This window comes from Hyla sarda, chromosome 1 (assembly GCF_029499605.1).
Source record: "Hyla sarda isolate aHylSar1 chromosome 1, aHylSar1.hap1, whole genome shotgun sequence".
NCBI classification, from domain to species: Eukaryota; Metazoa; Chordata; class Amphibia; order Anura; family Hylidae; genus Hyla; species Hyla sarda.
The window spans coordinates 137802964-137819992 of NC_079189.1; the positions used below are offsets into that span (position 1 = coordinate 137802964).

Sequence of the window (17029 nt, forward strand, 5' to 3'; positions counted from 1 at the left end):
CAGTTGATACATGGGAAATGAAGTATTTCACCCTATAAGAATCACCTTGCTGCAATGGACTCAGTTCTTTGATGTCCTTAAACCCTAAATGAAAGGGTCTGTACAATAGGACACCATGATTAAAAGAAATCTGTCATCAGTGTCACTTGCACTAACTTGTCAGTACAGACAGGTAGCGCAGTTGACACTGATGACAACAATACTTACCAGGGCCCGTTTTGTGCTGTGGTTCTCCAACTATCCTTTTCGGTATCTTCAGCTACGGGCCTAACTTGAAGCATGGGCGGAGCTTAGCTACATCACTGCTGCTGTTTGCTAGCAGCAGGACCCAGCAGAGAACAGCAGCGGTGAGGTCACTAAGCCCTGCCCATGCTCCAAGTCAGGTCTGGAGCTGAAGATACCGAAGAGTATAGCTGGAGAACCACAGCACGGAACAGGACGAGGTAAGTACCGTTGTCTTAGAAAACCCTTAAAAAAGTTGAACACATTTACTTTACTCAGTTCAATGGCTAAATCCTAATTGTCTGGAACACTGGAGCACCAGTAATAGCAGAGGGAAATCCCAGCTGAAGTAAGAGACAATTAAAATCCTATGTTAGGTGTTATATTGCAGCTCCAATGAATTTCTAAAATATACCAACAATTTGTAAAAATAATTACATAATAACCATGCACCAAAACACCAATGGGATCATGTACTGTTCAAGTATCAATAACACATCAACAGCCAAGCCAAAAAACAGCTGGTAATAGTTAAAGGGGTATTCCAGGCCAAAACTTTTTTTTATATATCAACTGGCTCCGAGAAGTTAAACAGATTTGTAAATTACTTCTATTAAAAAATCTTAATCCTTCCAATAGTTATTAGCTTCTGAAGTTGAGTTGTTGTTTTCTGTCTAACTGCTCTCTGATGACTCACGTCCCGGGAGCTGTGCAGTTCCTATGGGGATATTCTCCCATCATGCACAGCTCCCGGGACCTGACATCATCATTGAGCAGTTAGACAGAAAACTTCAGAAGCTAATAACTATTGGAAGGATTAACATTTTTTAATAGAAGTACTTTTAAAATCTGTTTAACTTTCCGGAGCCAGTTGATATATATATAAAAAGGTTTTGCCTGGAATACCCCTTTAAGATCCACTCTTCAAATACATGTTTGGCCTTCGTGCATTACTATTCATTGTACTGATTATTTCTGCTGCTATTCTACATTTATATCCATGATTTTATGTAATGGCTTTCCTTATTATTTTTCAGAAATAGCAATGCTAAAGTAGTGACCAGGTCAACTATCATTAAATTAAATTAACTCTATGCAATGAACATTTCCAATTTTAAGCCATGTATACTTTAAATGAATATAAGTACAGTCCTCCTCCTGCCAAATTAAGGTACTGCTCAAGGGATAAGCACACAAGAATAATAATAAGCTAATAAAAGTGTAATTGATGGTAAATTACAAAGATGTTCAAGTGTTTCTAAAAATATGTGAAATAATTGTGGGGCACATTTATAATCAACTTCCTAATGCAGCAGAAGCTCAGTGCCACATAATCCACTAATCATCAGGTCGTAAGATATTGGGCTCTTTTTGTTGAGTGTCTGTCAGAGGTTTATAGATGTAGCCATTGCCAACTGTGTTGGCACCCTACATATGTCACAAAGCATTCTACACTATCAGGGCACTGGGCTTTGAAATGTGATCCTTTATGTATTGCTCCTGTACCATGCTACAGGCCAGCCATACAGATTTGCTAAAGCATAAAGCAACAATGGTTTACTTCTGACCTGCTAGACAGACTTACTGAGCCAGACATAGGGCATTCAGCCCAATAAGTCTTCAGATGGTAAGCCAGCAATGTGTAAAGCATCATCAGCTTCCTTTTGACTTGCCGGACAGATTTGCTAGGCCGTATGCAGAGTACCCGACCCAGCCAATCTACTGACAATAGTATTTTTTAAATGAAAACCCTAATTCAGTGGTGTAAAAAGTGTCCTGTGGGCCGCTGGACAAGTTTTGTTTCTGAGCCACCCCACTCCCTCAATGTGACAGTTAGTCTATAGTTATTATGCTTATAAGACAATTTTCTCTGCATGATAATAATGTATACCCCCAAATATTTGCCATACATGTACCTAATAATACCAATATGCAGTAAATGTTAAGCCCCTTTGTGCACCCTTATAGTTATTAGCCCTTCCCCTGTATAAAGGTTAGGCCCACTTTCTGCCTCCCATCAGAAAATAAGGCCTACTTTGTGTCCCTTATAAATAGTCAGACCCCCTCTATGCCCCCCATATAGCTGTTTGGTCCCTCTGTGCCCCCATGTAGTAAACTAGGCTCCTCGGAGCCCCATGTCATTTTTATGCCCCTCTGTATGTCCCCACACTGTGCCCCCATTAAGAAGTTATGCCTCCTCCATGTGCCCTCATATATAGTGGGTATGGACCCTCTATGTGCCCCTACACTGTCCCCCATGTAGCAGTAAGGCCCCAAGTAAAAGAAAAAAAAATCTTCATCTGTTACATTGTTTCCCTGCAGTTCCTGGCGCTCGATTCCTGTGCAGCTCCTCCTACTATTTTACTATACTATTTTAGTATATTTTCAGAAAGCCTTTACATGTAGCAGTGAGGCACATTCTCATACAAAATGTCTATTGGATCCCTTGGAATTACCTTTTAAGCCACCATTCATGTGTATACACGGGTACTGAAATAGAGCTCAGAAGAGCCCAATATCACCCATTCTCCTTTGAGATACTATATACAGTATGTTCACACAGTACTCCAAGGTCTCAACAAGTAACATGTCTACTTTTGGAGACCACAAAGTTGGCATAGCCAGTCTTGAAGATCGTTTTTTGCTATCTGTGGAAAAGTGTGCAAATTTTTCTCTTACAAAAGGAGCAAAGCTGATTCTCTGTTGCCACCTATAGGCATTGGCTACTGTACTCTAAGAAATACATAAGCTTGCTATGCAGCAGTGTTACACCATCTATAACAGCAATATCCAACTGGACAATAAAAAGAAGATAAACATAATGCGCTCTAAAGAAATATACTGTTTAAATCTTTGGAAGATTACCAAAAACTCACCTTCATATCTATTTCTGTTCCATGGATCTGCTGTGCCACTGTTTTGATGATCCCAATAACAATATCTTGAAGTCCTTCTCTCTCTGAATAATAGTGTAAAATAAGGCCTTTACCCTTCTCTGCATCAGTACATCTAAATGATGGAGCACGCATACCTGGATAGATAGTACCTAAGTGATCGTGCAGAGCATCCAGGTTCTAAAAATATAAAGAGAATGTCCAAATAAGATTTTAGGAAATCCTTCTTTTACAACAATTACCAATATATGAGAGGATGTTAACATAGAGGATTCTTAATTTCTTGTTGGATTCTAATTAGGACAAATTGGACCCATTTTGTTTGCCATGGGCGGGTATCATGTAAGTAGTATAAGTAAGTAAGTAGTATAAGTAAGTTGAAAAATAATGAACAAAATAATCATCTTCTCTAATAAATGTCTGAGAGGGTAGTGTTTCTGAGAAAGATCATTGCTGGCATATGAAGTCTTTTAGGTCTTTATTGTAAATTAGCTTTTCACTAAAAGGAGGCTTGCCCTTTAGAGCCACCTATCATAGATAGCTACCCTGTAAGTAGATATCTAACCCATAAGAGGCAAGATGAGCAACTCACCTCTGGCATTATTTTGGCTGTAATACAGTAATTATTATATATTTTAATTGCTTTTCAACCCAAACAGTGAGAGTGGGGGTGGAGGTGTTCACTACATTTTCCAGCTCAGAAAAGTCATAATCATCATCTTCTCCTTTCCAACCTTTTCAGGAGCAGCCAAGTATTCATTAAACCCTGCTATTTAAAAATCAATTTGCTGTAACAGTCTACTGTATAGCTACAAATAGTAGCTTTACAAGAGTAGCTAAAAAAATATCTACTGTATAGCTTCAAATTGTAAACTATGTCATACATTTTTAAAAATACCTTAGGAAACCATAAATTGGGTTAACTACTAGAAATGGGGGGGGGGGGGGGGAGTAGCTGTTGCTCCCTTAGTATAGTACTAAAATACTTCCATATTACAGCAATTTCGAATTCTTCAGAATTTTTTTTGCAATAATACTGTAAGGCAAAAATGTAAAACCCTGAAGATAGTTATGTCAGCCATTTGCAACTTACAAAACAATAACATTTTTGGTCAAGTCTTGCGTTAACAAATATGTTCTACTTTTTTGCCAGTTTTACACCAACCTCACAAGTGGGTAGGACTTAAAGGGGTACTCCGGTGGAAAACTTTTTTTTTTTAATCAACTGGTGCCAGAAAGTTAAACAGATTTGTAAATTACTTCAATTAAAAAAATCTTAATCCTTCCAGTACTTATTAGCTGCTAAATACTACAGAGGAAATTATTTTCTTTTTGGAACACAGAGCTCTCTGCTGACATCACGTGCACAGTGCTCTCTGCTGACATCTCTGTCCATTTTAAGAACTGTCCAGAGTAGGAGAAAATCCCCATAGCAAACATATGCTGTTCTGGACAGTTGTTAAAATGGACAGAGATGTCAGCAGAGAGCACTGTGCTTGTGATGTCAGCAGACAGCTCTGTGTTCCAAAAAGAAAATAATTTCCTCTGTAGTATTACGCAGCTAATAGGTACTGGAAGGATTAATTTTTTTTTTAGTAGAAGTCATTTAAAAATCTGTTTAAAGGGAACCAATCATCATAAAATCTTTATTTTCACCATTCCCGGGGGATGCTCCTGCCCCCAGGGATGGTGAAGATATGAAGTTATAAACTAGTCACCGCTGCCGCCGTAAGTATTCACCTGGGCGGGGAGCTCTTCTCACCTACTCCCGTTTTTCAGCAGGCAGTGACGCCCCCTCCGCTTGATTGATGGGCAGCCTCATCGCTCTGCTCCGTCTGTTCAGTGAGCGGAACAATGACGCGGCCCATCAATCAAGCGGAGGGGGCGTCGCTGCCTGCAGAAGAACAGGAATAGGTGAGTGGAGCTCCCCGCCCAGGTGACTACTTACGGTGGCGGCGGTGACTAGTTTATAACTTCATATCTTCACCATCCCTGGGGGCAGGAGCGTCCCCCGGGGATGGTGAGGACAACAATTTTACCCTATATAACGCTTTGCCAAGCATTATATAGGGTAAAATCTGATGATTGGTTCCCTTTAACTTTCTAGCACCAGTTGATTTAAAAAAAAAGTTTACCACAGGAGTACCCCTTTAATGAATGAGTGTATCTTCCGATAGTCCAGTGGTCCATCTGCTCCAGCTTATTGGTTGTGCCCTCTTTTTATCAGGTACATTTTAATCTGGTGTGTAGTATACCAGGCTAAGTAAATTCCCCCTTATTACTTGTGAAAAGCAAAGTTATAGTGACCATAGTGTTTCTATCATTGATTTGTCGTCATAGGTTGATGGATGCCTTTGTTTATGAAATATTTACAAACACATTGTAACAAGCCTGTAAATCTCAATATTAATATGGACACATCAGCAGCGTTTACTGTAATGATAACTGTGATGATAACTATAGTCATAATAACCGGCACAATTTCCTCCAGCTTTAAGAAATCATGGACACATTCATTTTTTATTATGGACAATAACAATGTTTAAGGAATGTCTGTGGATTTATGGACAGCTGGCTATCTGGCTAAGCATCAATTCTTCTTTTGATGGCTTTCTATAACAAGAAAGGAAATCTACTAAGGATCATCCTACAACAATCTCACCACAACATTGAGTCTGCTAGAAGATACCGGATGCCACTATTCATTCTTCTCACATTTCAGCATAATTGATTCCCTTTTTATTTTGCAATGCAAACCTTAAAAGCTCACTTGGGACTCTTTAACTGCTTCGTGATTCACCAACTGACATCTTGTTTTTCAGAACTGTTATTGATTTTTTTTGTGATCTACGTCTATAATGTTGTTTATGTATTTTTTTTGCTGTTTGTGGTCACTATGCAGCGAAAATGATTATCTGGTGTAATATATCTAACTTTCTGTTAAGCTTTCACAAAACAGGAACTGACCTGCAAGAACTCCCTGACATTGGATCCAAGGACCCGAAGAATTGTGTCATATCCAGATTCTTGGCAAAAAACAAAAAACATATTTCCAAACATTTGGAGAATATCACCGGCATTGAGATCTGTAGAACAATTCAAGAAAAAGATAATGTTTAAATTACAATTAATAAGGTTTAGGATTACTGGAAAAAAATCCTTTAAAGGGGTACTCTCCCCCTAGACATTCTTATCCCCTATCCAAAGGATAGGGGATAAGATGTCTGATCGCGGGGGTCCCACCGCTGAGGACCCCCGCAATATAGCATGCAGCACCCACCTGTTTCTGCTCCGGAAGCGCTGGAGGGTCTGGGTCCTGACAACGGGAACTGAAGTCTGTGACGTCATGACTCCGCCCCCTTGTGACATCACGCCCCGTCCCCTCAATGCAAGTCTATGGGAGGGGGCGTGACGGCCGTCACGCCCCCTCCCATAGACTTGCATTGAGGGGAAACAGGTGGGTGCCGAAGCATTGAGCAGAAACAGGTGGGTGCCGCATGCTATATTGCGGGGGTCCCCAGCGGCGGGACCCCTGCGATCAGACATCTTATCCCCTATCCTTTGGATAGGGGATAAGATGTCTAGGGGTGGAGTACCCCTTTAAGATAATGCAAATTTGTGAAATAAATTTACCATTTTGTACTGTATTGTAAAGAGCAATAAACATTTGTATCTCATGCACTTAAAAAAAATAGCGACATAAGCCCATTGGCATAACAAACAATGGGGTAGATTTACTAATATGTTTGTGCCTAGACCAAGATTTGGTGCATTTTGGCACATCTCATTTTAGATCCATTTATTATGGTCATGTGGCAAATGGCCATGGCTTCATTTTAGGATAAAAAAGTAAACTCCCGACAATTGCTATAAAAAGTTAAAAGTCAAAAAATGTGCCAGATTAAGGCTGGGTTCACACTACGTTTTTCAACTACGGTTCCCGCATACGTTTTCTATCAAAAAACGTATGGGGAAAAAAACGGATTGAACAGTATGGGAAAAAGTAAACCATATGCGTTTTTAAACAGTATACTGTTTTTAAAAGTGCATATTGTTCCGTCCGTTTTTGTAGAAAAAAAAAAACATACGTTTTTGAAAATGTTGTCCATTTTTAATGGGATGGGTCTTGGGTGTGGACTTTAGGATTCAAATGCGCATGTGCAAAGTAAAAACTTATACGTTTTTCCCGTATGGAACCGTATATATGTGCGTTTCCCATTGACGTCCATGTTAAAAAAAACGTATGCGGTTGCAATACAGTTTTTAAACCGTAGTCAAAACCGTAGTTGACCACAATTTTGTCTCCAGTTTAAAAACCGTACTGCACCCGCATACTTTTTTTTAAACATGGACGTCAATGGGAAACGCACATGTATACGGTTCCAAACGGGAAAAACTTATACGTTTTTACTTTGCACATGCGCATTTGAATCCTAAAGTCCCCACCCAAGACCCCTCCCATTAAAAATGGACAAAATTTTCAAAAACTTATGGGTTTTTTTCTACAAAAACGGACGGAGCAGTATGCACTTTTAAAAACAGTATACTGTTTACAAACCCATACGGTTTACTTTTTCCCATACTGTTCCATCTGCTCCGTTTTTTTACCCATACGGTTTTTGATAGAAAACGTATGCGGGAACCGTAGTTGAAAAACGTAGTGTGAACCCAGCCTTAGACTGTCCAGTCAGGTGTTTTCCAACTAGAGTGCATCCACTACAACTTCCAGCATACCCAGATAGCCTAAGGCTGAAGGCACAGTGGATGGGGACCACTGGTCTAGTTTGACCGTACACATAGGGGACCACTGGTCTAGATTGGCCATACACATAGGAAAAAAAGTCTGTCTGAAAGCTAACAGTAATCTCTCCTTAGCCAAGCTAAGCATTAATGTGTATGAATGGATAAGTGTTCATGTATTTTCAAAAGGTTGGGGTAAGCTGCTGCCTGACACATCTGCTAGTGGCTTATCTCTACAAGACCAAAGGGATAGTGCAGTTGAAATTCAACATGGCCACTTCTTTCCCCCAACTTCATCTGTCTAGCCTTGTCTGTCTAATTGCCTATTTCCGGTGAAATCGGTGGGTTTGGCCGACATGTGTCTAAAGTGTATGGTGACCTTAAAGGGGTACTCCGCCCCTAGACATCTTATCCCATATGCTTTGGATAGGGGATAAGATGTCTAGGGTCGGAGTACCCCTTTAAGTTTGCACATACAGAATTGCCAGGTCTATCCCATTATGTCTCCTGTCAAACATGAAGGCCAGATTCAAATAGCCAGAATATGGATGCATTCTAACTCTCAACCGCCACAAGAACTGGACCCTGCTGTTCTACCAAAGTTCGCTTAGAACACTTTTTTCCCAGTACACTTAACTGTGGGGGCTATGTTTCTATCACTGTGCAAAACTTGCATAAGATCTGCATACTTTGTAAAAACTATTTTAACACATAGATCATCATAGAACCTGAACAGACAATAAAACACCTAAAACAGAAGGGAATTTGTGATCAAAACTATAAATAAAGATGTGCATAGTGGCTAACCTGTCCAATTATCTTTTGCGCAAGCCAAAAAATGGCGTGGGAACTCCAGCAAAAAAAAATGTGCAAAAGAAGGGAGTTTATGCAAACATTTTGTGCAATTTTGCCACTGTGTTCAGGAAAGGATAATCACCTCTGATCACATATATTTACGATGCTATGGAGCAATACAAAATTGTTAAAAAGAACACCTACCCTGTTACAGCTAAAGCTGTCAGTATATGCTCAGAAAGGTTGTTTGGAAATACTAAGTTAGATTTAATGGTTTCATGTATTCTACAATATCCTAAGACTAATATATGGCTACCAGTCCAGGCCTATTATACATAGCATAACAGCTCCATGGAAACAAAGGTCTGCAGTTCCATTAAATATTTTCCATTCCCGCTGGGAGGAGGCAATGTTTGTTCTAGGTTCATGTTATTGAAAAAGTCTGTTTATATGGCTCACCCAGTAAATCAGTGACTCACTCTAGAAAGAGGCATTGGGGACATAACATTATATTAAAACCAAATGCTTAAAGGGGTACTCCACCCCTAGACATCTTATCCCCTATCCAAAGGATAGGGGTTAAGATGTCTGATCGCGGGGGTCCCGCCGCTGGGGCATGCGGCACCCACCTGTTTCTTGTCCGGAAGCGCTGGAGGGTCTGGGTCGCAACCATGGGAACGGAAGACTGTGACGTCACGACTCCGTCCCCGTGTAACGTCACACCCTGTCCCCTCAATGCAAGTCTATGGGAGGGCCGTCACGCCCCCTCCCATAGCCTTGCATTGAGGGGACGGGGCATGACGTCACACGGGGGCGGAGTCGTGACGTCCCAGTTTTTTTTCTTTATTTACATTTCAGGAGTGATTTTTAGCCGACCACTGGCTTTAGCGTTGATGCCATTCAATATGACATATCACTGCTGGGGACAGTGATTGGCTACTCCTAAAATGTAAATAAATACCCAAAGGAAGGCTATCATATTTTTTTACGCTAGCAGTATTAAATTGGCGAGTTTTATAAAATTTTCACTGATCTTTGAAAACCTTTTAATGGACAAAAACAACCTTGGAAATGATTATAGTTACATTTATCCCATAGCAGCATTAATATGATATAACAGGGGCAAGTCCATCACATTTCATCAGAATAGAAAACTAAGGAGTGTGGGGGTCAATTATCCCCCAAATGAATAGAGCAGCAGCACACAAGAGCAGTCAGCGCTCCATTTATTCTCTATGGGAGTATCAAACATTGCCCACTTTATTGCTCGGAAGTTCCTTTAGTGAATGAATGAAGCGCTGGCTGTATCTGCACTCTGACTCTCCATTCATTTTGAGGAAAACTGGCCTCCAATCTTGGAATCAGAAAGGACCCCTGCTGAATCTCTGTTTTTTAGCTAGTTAACTTGGGATAACCCCTTTAAAGGACAAAAATGGAAAAAAATATATCTATATTTCCTATTCATATGATAGGTGATAAGTGTCCAACCGCTAGGATCCCAGAAAACTTCAGAATAGGACCTTGACTCATCGTACATCATGGAGCTGCAGATGGCACTACATCCATTCATTACTATGGGAGTGCCGGAGATACCCAAGTACAGCACTCCCATAGAAATGAATGGATGAAGCGCCATCTGCAGCCCCATGAAGCCTGAAGAGTCGGCACCCTTTTCTGGAGATCACAGGGGAGTCCTATCAGCCTTTAACCTACAATTACCATTCTGACAATGTATTGCCCTGTCGGTATGCTTACATTTGACCTCCTGTCTTCTTTATCTGCTATATCACTGTCAGGCCCAAGGCCTGATTATGGAAACATGCATGTGTTTTATAAGACATGGGTGAGGGGTCATTCAGACGGTGTATCCTTTGTTTTTTGTGTATTGCATTTTATCGGGGGGTCTGGCTGTTTGTTTGTATTTCCTTTGAAGTCATGCACTCTGGTCTCATCATATAATCAAAGAGATAAGGGGCCAGGAAGAGAGAAGACCCCCTGGTGGGATCAGAGGGGAGGGGGAATGGAGTCTCCCTCCAAAAAGGCAGATATATAATATTTAACAATGCTAGACTCAGGGTGTTAAAGGCTGTGCAACAAGCTGACAAGACCATCCTAAGAACAGCTGGAACTCACTCTCATGGACTGCTATATCATCATGCTGTAAGAACTTCATCTTTTGTTTTCTGAACTTGCCTTGCTAAACTCTTTCATATTTTTGTAACTGCATGTAATTTGTTTCTGTATTTTTATATAGTCAGCACTGTGATACCTTTTATCAGATTAAATGTTTAATTAATCAGCTCTGGTCTTTGATCTCTAAATATATGAGCTCACCTTTCTGAAGCTGGTGGAAACACGTTTATCTAAGGGTCAATTTGGTGACTTGCTGGGACTAGTAGTGGATACCCAGAGGTCTGGTGGCCTTAACCCTTGCACCATCACACTCTCTCTAGCGTCTTAGCTGGACCGATAGGGTGTGATCGTGACAGTCACCCTCCAAAACTATGTCATTTTCTGATTGCACAGAAATTTAAGGTAAGTCGTGTAAAAACCTATGCAGAATATTGGACAGATTGGGATAGATATTTCTGGGTTTGAGTATGAAAAGAGAAAAGATAAGGAGTACAGTAAAGAAATCATGCCTTAAAATGTCCGAGAGCTTAGCTGTTGATAATATTTAATAGCCTGTCTTGTAAGAATGCAGTATAAGGGGCTCAGAATAACAGTGCATGTTAAATATATTCATTACATAAACTTCAGCTTTATTAAAGCAACACAAGAGAGTAAAAATAGATTAGAAAGCTATGAGTGTGAATTGCCTTCCTCCCGAACTTCCTGCAACAGTTATCACAGTGTTACAGAAGTCCCCATTTTACTTACTGAGCACTTTGCTTGCAGCTGATACAAGGTCATAGGTTTTGGAATCATCGTAAATTATTCTCACCAAGAACTGTCCCTCTTCATCCAGCTGTGCTTCTCTCCTAGAATGTAAATGGAGAGCCATGATACAGCATGTAAACTGTTGTGTTGACAAAAAGAAATTGATATATATATATATATATATATATATATATATATATATATAGATATTTTAATGAATATATTTTGATGAATATATTTTGATGAAATATTCAATGTTTGATGAAATGTTTGTTAAAGGGGTTATCCAGGAATCAAAATACAGAGATACTTCATTTCAAAAACCACTCCTCGTCTGGCTCCAGGTTGGGTGTGGTATTACAACTTGGTTCCATTCACTTCAATGGAACTGAGCTGCAGAAACATCCATCCTGGAAACAGAAGGGGAGTGTTTTTTTTATTTTTTATTTTTTAAGAAACTAGTTCTGTTTTTCGATTCCTGGATAACCCCTTTAATTGGTACAAATGTTGCTTTTAAATCAGATAAAAACATAATAGAGTTAATTTAAACTTTTCATTTAACACTAGTTACCCTCTCTTGCAAGTGTGTTTTTTTTCCCTCAGAAGTCCCATACAAGTCTTCTGATACGTCTCCTGATCACATTACTCGTGTACTGCAGAGATTGCCCAGGACTTTTAAACATCCTGCTGACTGTCCAGCAGGCAGGTGTAAAGAATAGTTAGTGCTTGGATTGTGATATGAGGTTGAAATATGAGAACAGGATATGTGTCGGGATATGAGGACAGGATTTGAGGTTGGGCTATGAAGAAGAGATATGAAGTCAGGATATGAAAACTAGATATGAGGTTAGGATATTAGGATGGGATATAAGAATGGGATTTAAAGTCAGGATTTGAGAGTGGGATATGAGAATGGAATATGAGGACCGGATATGAGGATGGGATATCAGGATGAGATATGAGGACAGGATATGAGGATGGAATATAAGGTTGAGATATGGGGTCGGGATATAAGAATTGTATATGAGGATGGTATATGAGGTTGGGATATGAAGACAGGATATACGGATGGAATATGAGAATAGGATAATGAGGATAGGATATGAGGTTGGATATAAGGACAGTATATGAGGACGTGATATGATGTTTGTGATATGAGGACAGGCTATGAATATGAGCATCATTGTTGCTTTTCCTCTCTCCCAAGGTTTAAGTAGGGAGACTGGGCAACACGGGGTACTCAGCTAGTAGGAAAATAAAGATACTATTTTTATAGCATTTGGAGCTATATTTTGCTGATGTAAAGTATGATTGACTCTATACTGTCTTAGGCTAAGTTCACACATTGTGAAATCAAAACAAAAAAGGCAGGTCTAAAGAATAGTTAGTTTGGGGGTTGGGATATGAGGTGGGAATATGAGGTCAGGATATGAGGTAGGGATATTAGGAAGGGACATGAGGACAGAAATTGAGGGATTTGAGGATTGTATGAGGATGGTATATGAGGTTGGGATATGAGGTCAGGATATATGGACTGAATATGAGAATAGGATATGAGGATGGGATGTGAGGATAAGATATGAGGACAGGATATAATGTTGGGATATGAGAATGGGATGTGAGGTCAGGTATGACAGTATAAAAGGTTGGGATATAATGACAGGATATGAGGTTGGGATATGAGGACAGGATATGAGGAATATGAGTATGAGAGCATCATTGTCAGGATCCGGATGGGTATACTGTGAGGATACTGGTGGTGGATCCTCTGTGTCAGTGGGGTGATGACGTGGGCCGTACCAGGGGAATGGAGTCTAAGGGGTTACTGGTTTTCACCAGAGCCCGCCGCAAAGCAGGATGGACTTGCAGCGGCAGGTAACCCCCAGGTCATTCCACCCGATAGCGACTCAACCCCAACTGACGGCTGAGACAGGTGCGGTACAAGGGATTAGGCAAGAGCAAGGTCGGACGTAGCAGAAGGTCAGGGCAGGCGGCAAGGTTCGTAGTCAAGGGCAACGGCAGAAGGTCTGGTAACACTGGTAAGGGCATACACAGCAACACTTTCACTAGGCACTGAGGCAACAAAATCCGGCCAGGACAGGAAGGGGAAGTGGGTTAAAATAAGCCTGGAGAAGATGGAAGCCAATTACACTGATTGGGCCAGGCACCAATTAGTGGTGCACTGGCCCTTTAAATCTTAGAGAGCCGGCGCGCGCGCCCTAGAGAGCGGAGCCGCACGCGCCAGGACGTGACAGCCGGGGAACGGGACAGGTGAGTAGATTGGGATGCGACCCACGAGCGGGCGCGTCCCACTACGCGGATCGCATCCCTGCCGGCAGTGACAGTGCAGCGCTCCCGGTCAGCGGGTCTGACCGGGGTGCTGCAGAGAGGAGAACGCCGCGAGCGCTCCTGGGAAGAGCGGGGACTCGGAGCGCTCGGCGTAACAATCATTGTTGCTTTTCCTCTCCCCTAAGGTTTAGGTTGTGAGACTGGGCAACACAGGGTAATCTGATAGTAGGAAAATAAAGATACTATTTTTATAGCATTTGGAGCTTTCTTTTGCTGATGCAAAGCTTCATATTGACTCTATAGGCTCTTAGGCTAAGTTCACACATTGTAAAATAAAATAAAAAATACAAAAACTACAGTAAAATAAATTGCCCCTTTTCCAGCTGACCACATCTTTTTTGGGGGGGTTTGTAGGTAAATGTTGGTGCAGTGCACCCACATTTTAGTGCACTACCCAACGAAAGCAGGTTGAGATTACAATAGTGATTCAGGACCATTGTATTCAGGACCATTGTATTAAAAAATGGCAGTAATTCTAACATTAGAATTTGATTTGATTTTACAATGTGTGAACATAGCCTTAAAGGGAATATGTCGGGGGGCGGAGCCTAGCTGCGGACTGGTATGGATGTGTGAGCATGCACCTCTCCTCCTTAGCAAGCTCCCAGTATCTATTACTGCACTTGCATTCGCCTCAAAACGGGCAAAATAGGTTGCGGATCTTACTATGACCCTGCTGAATCGCCTGGACCCGGAAAAAAACTGGCAGATATGGCAAAATTCCTAAAAAAAGAATGCCACCTCTCCCGCCAGACCACCTAAGATGGTGCCCAGGAGATGGTGCTTCACCAGGCATACGGGGTGGATGGAGACTCAGACGCTGAAGGTGAGGAGGCTGCACCAGCGATGGTCACGCAACAATTCCTCAAGACATTGATGAAAAAAGCATTGTCGGAGGCACTGAAACTGGTCAGACGGAGATGCACTCCATCGGCTTTAGAACCGAAGCGCTGTAAGCCACCTGCTCTGGGATCGCGACGTTCTCGGAAGTGCTGGCGGGGAGACAGACTCGCTTGAAGACACATGTAAATTCTGCTTTATCTCTTGAGGATCAAGAAAATAGGAGCTGTAGAAAGAATGTTCACTTCAAAGGTCTTCCAGAGTCTTGGGCTCCTGAAGCTCTGCGCAAGGTGACTATGGACACTTTGCGACCCTCTTGGGTCCTGAGAGAGCGGCTCAAATTGTTATAGAGAGGGTGCACAGAGCCCTAAGACCAAAGCCGAAGCCATCGAAGCCCCCGAGGGATGTGATTTGTGGCCTCCTCTCATATGTGGACATTGTGGCCATCTTACAAGCAGCTAGGAAGCACAGACCTCTTCTCTATGGGGACGACAAAATTGCACTATTCCAAGACATCTCCCCGACTACCCTGGCGAAACGCAGGATTCTTAAACTGCTGCTTGAAAAACTGAGAGATGAAAACATCAACTCTGCCTGGCTTTTTCCCTTTAGACTCTCTATAAATGCTAACGGAAAGAGGATAACCGTGAGAACGCCGGAGGACTTGGAGGTGGTGTGGTCCACCCTGAACATTGCCCCCATGGAGATCCCTATCTGGCTCCCAGTTGCTGACATGCCATCTTTGCCACTCTTACTGAAGCAAGATGACTGGAAACAGGTGTCTAGGCAGAAATCCGGCAAGAACAAGAAGACGCCTGTGAAAGGACCCCCTCCACCTCGCTGAGGATCTTCAGCTGCTAGCTTGGTGGCAGTTAATAAGTGTTTTGTGTATCGCTGACAGTTTACACAGATGTGGGGTTAATTAGAGACTATGGGAAGCTATTCTTGGGTGCTCAGAAAAGAGAGTGTCTTGGTGGTACCCTGCTGGGAGTCTAGAAGTAGGGTATGCTGTCCCTGTTGTACCTCCCTTAAGGTGTATACTTTCATTATATACATACCAAATTCAGTGAGGGGGTACAATTATTCTCTATGAATGGTTAAATTGCGGGATCGTTAAGAGCGTGTAATTGACACATCTTAACCTGCTAAGGGTTAATAAATTGCTCCGATATTGTCACCCCCTCCCTTCTCCTCACTACTACTACTACTATTGGAGGTTACACGGAAACAGGGGGCATCTATTTTACTTTTACAAGAAACACATTTCAAAGACCAACTCCTGGATACTAAGTTCACGATAGCCAACCTGTATGCACCAAACCAGGTCCAGATATACTGGCTTTTAAGCACCCTAGAAGATTTAGCATTATTTTCAGAGAGTTCTGTGACCTGTGACAGTGGGCCCTTTAGTTGATACCACGTCTGGTAAATCACATACGTTGTATAGGGCACTTGCGAAATTGCAATCTAAACTTTCTGATCTCTCCCTTCTAGATGCATGGCGATATCTCCATCCTAGAGGTAAGGAGTATTCCTATTACTCATCTGTCCACAATTCCTACCAACGCCTGGACTACTTCCTCATCCAGTCTTCGCTTTTCCCTAGTCTCACGACCGCAGGTATGGATACTATCACTGTCTCTGACCACGCTCCTGTCACTCTTACACTAACTCTCTCTCTCGACCCTCCCCCACTCAGTCCCGATGGCGCCTGAACGAAAGCATACTTGAAGACTCACAAGCCAGGGAGGATGTTGGGAAACACTTAAAAACATATTTTGACCTTAATACAGGCTCCCGTCCCCCCACACCTGTGGTTTAGGAGGCACTCAAATCGTACATAAGAGGCACCTTCATTTCTTGGGGCACTAAGCTTAAGAAGGAGAGGGGTCAGGCGGTCTCTTCACTGAGGTCTCAGATTTCAGTGTTAGAGAGGGCATACAAGCGTACTAAAGCAGTGGAGGTACAGGAGGAGTTGAAAGGGCTCAGGGAACAACTCCTGGGTCTTATGCAACTTAAATACTCGAAGGCATACTTACATTACAGACATAAAATATATGCCCATGGAGACAAAGGGGTTAAACTCATGACCGCTCTGTTGAAAAAGGCGCAAGCTAAATCACACATTCACACCATAAAATCCCCAAATGGGACTATCCATACATCTTCATCTGAAATGGCTGGGATGTTCAGGGACTACTACTCATCACTCTATGTTTTGGGGGAGGAGGACACACAGACTCAAGTGGAGGAACATTTGTGTCTGACTGACCAGTTCCTCCGTGATCTAAATCTACCTACACTTTCTC

General features: G+C 41.9%; 1 protein-coding gene across 1 annotated transcript in view; it reads right to left on the reverse strand.

The window, feature by feature from the left end:
* Positions 1-17029, reverse strand: part of GUCY1B1 (guanylate cyclase 1 soluble subunit beta 1) — a 95519-nt gene that overhangs the window by 41366 nt on the left and 37124 nt on the right. The window contains exons 3-5 of the mRNA XM_056562106.1: positions 11532-11632; positions 6084-6202; positions 3099-3296 (exon numbers count right to left, since the gene is read on the reverse strand). Of these exons, the coding sequence (XP_056418081.1) occupies positions 3099-3296; positions 6084-6202; positions 11532-11632 (418 nt within the window). The remainder of the gene's footprint in view (positions 1-3098; positions 3297-6083; positions 6203-11531; positions 11633-17029) is intronic.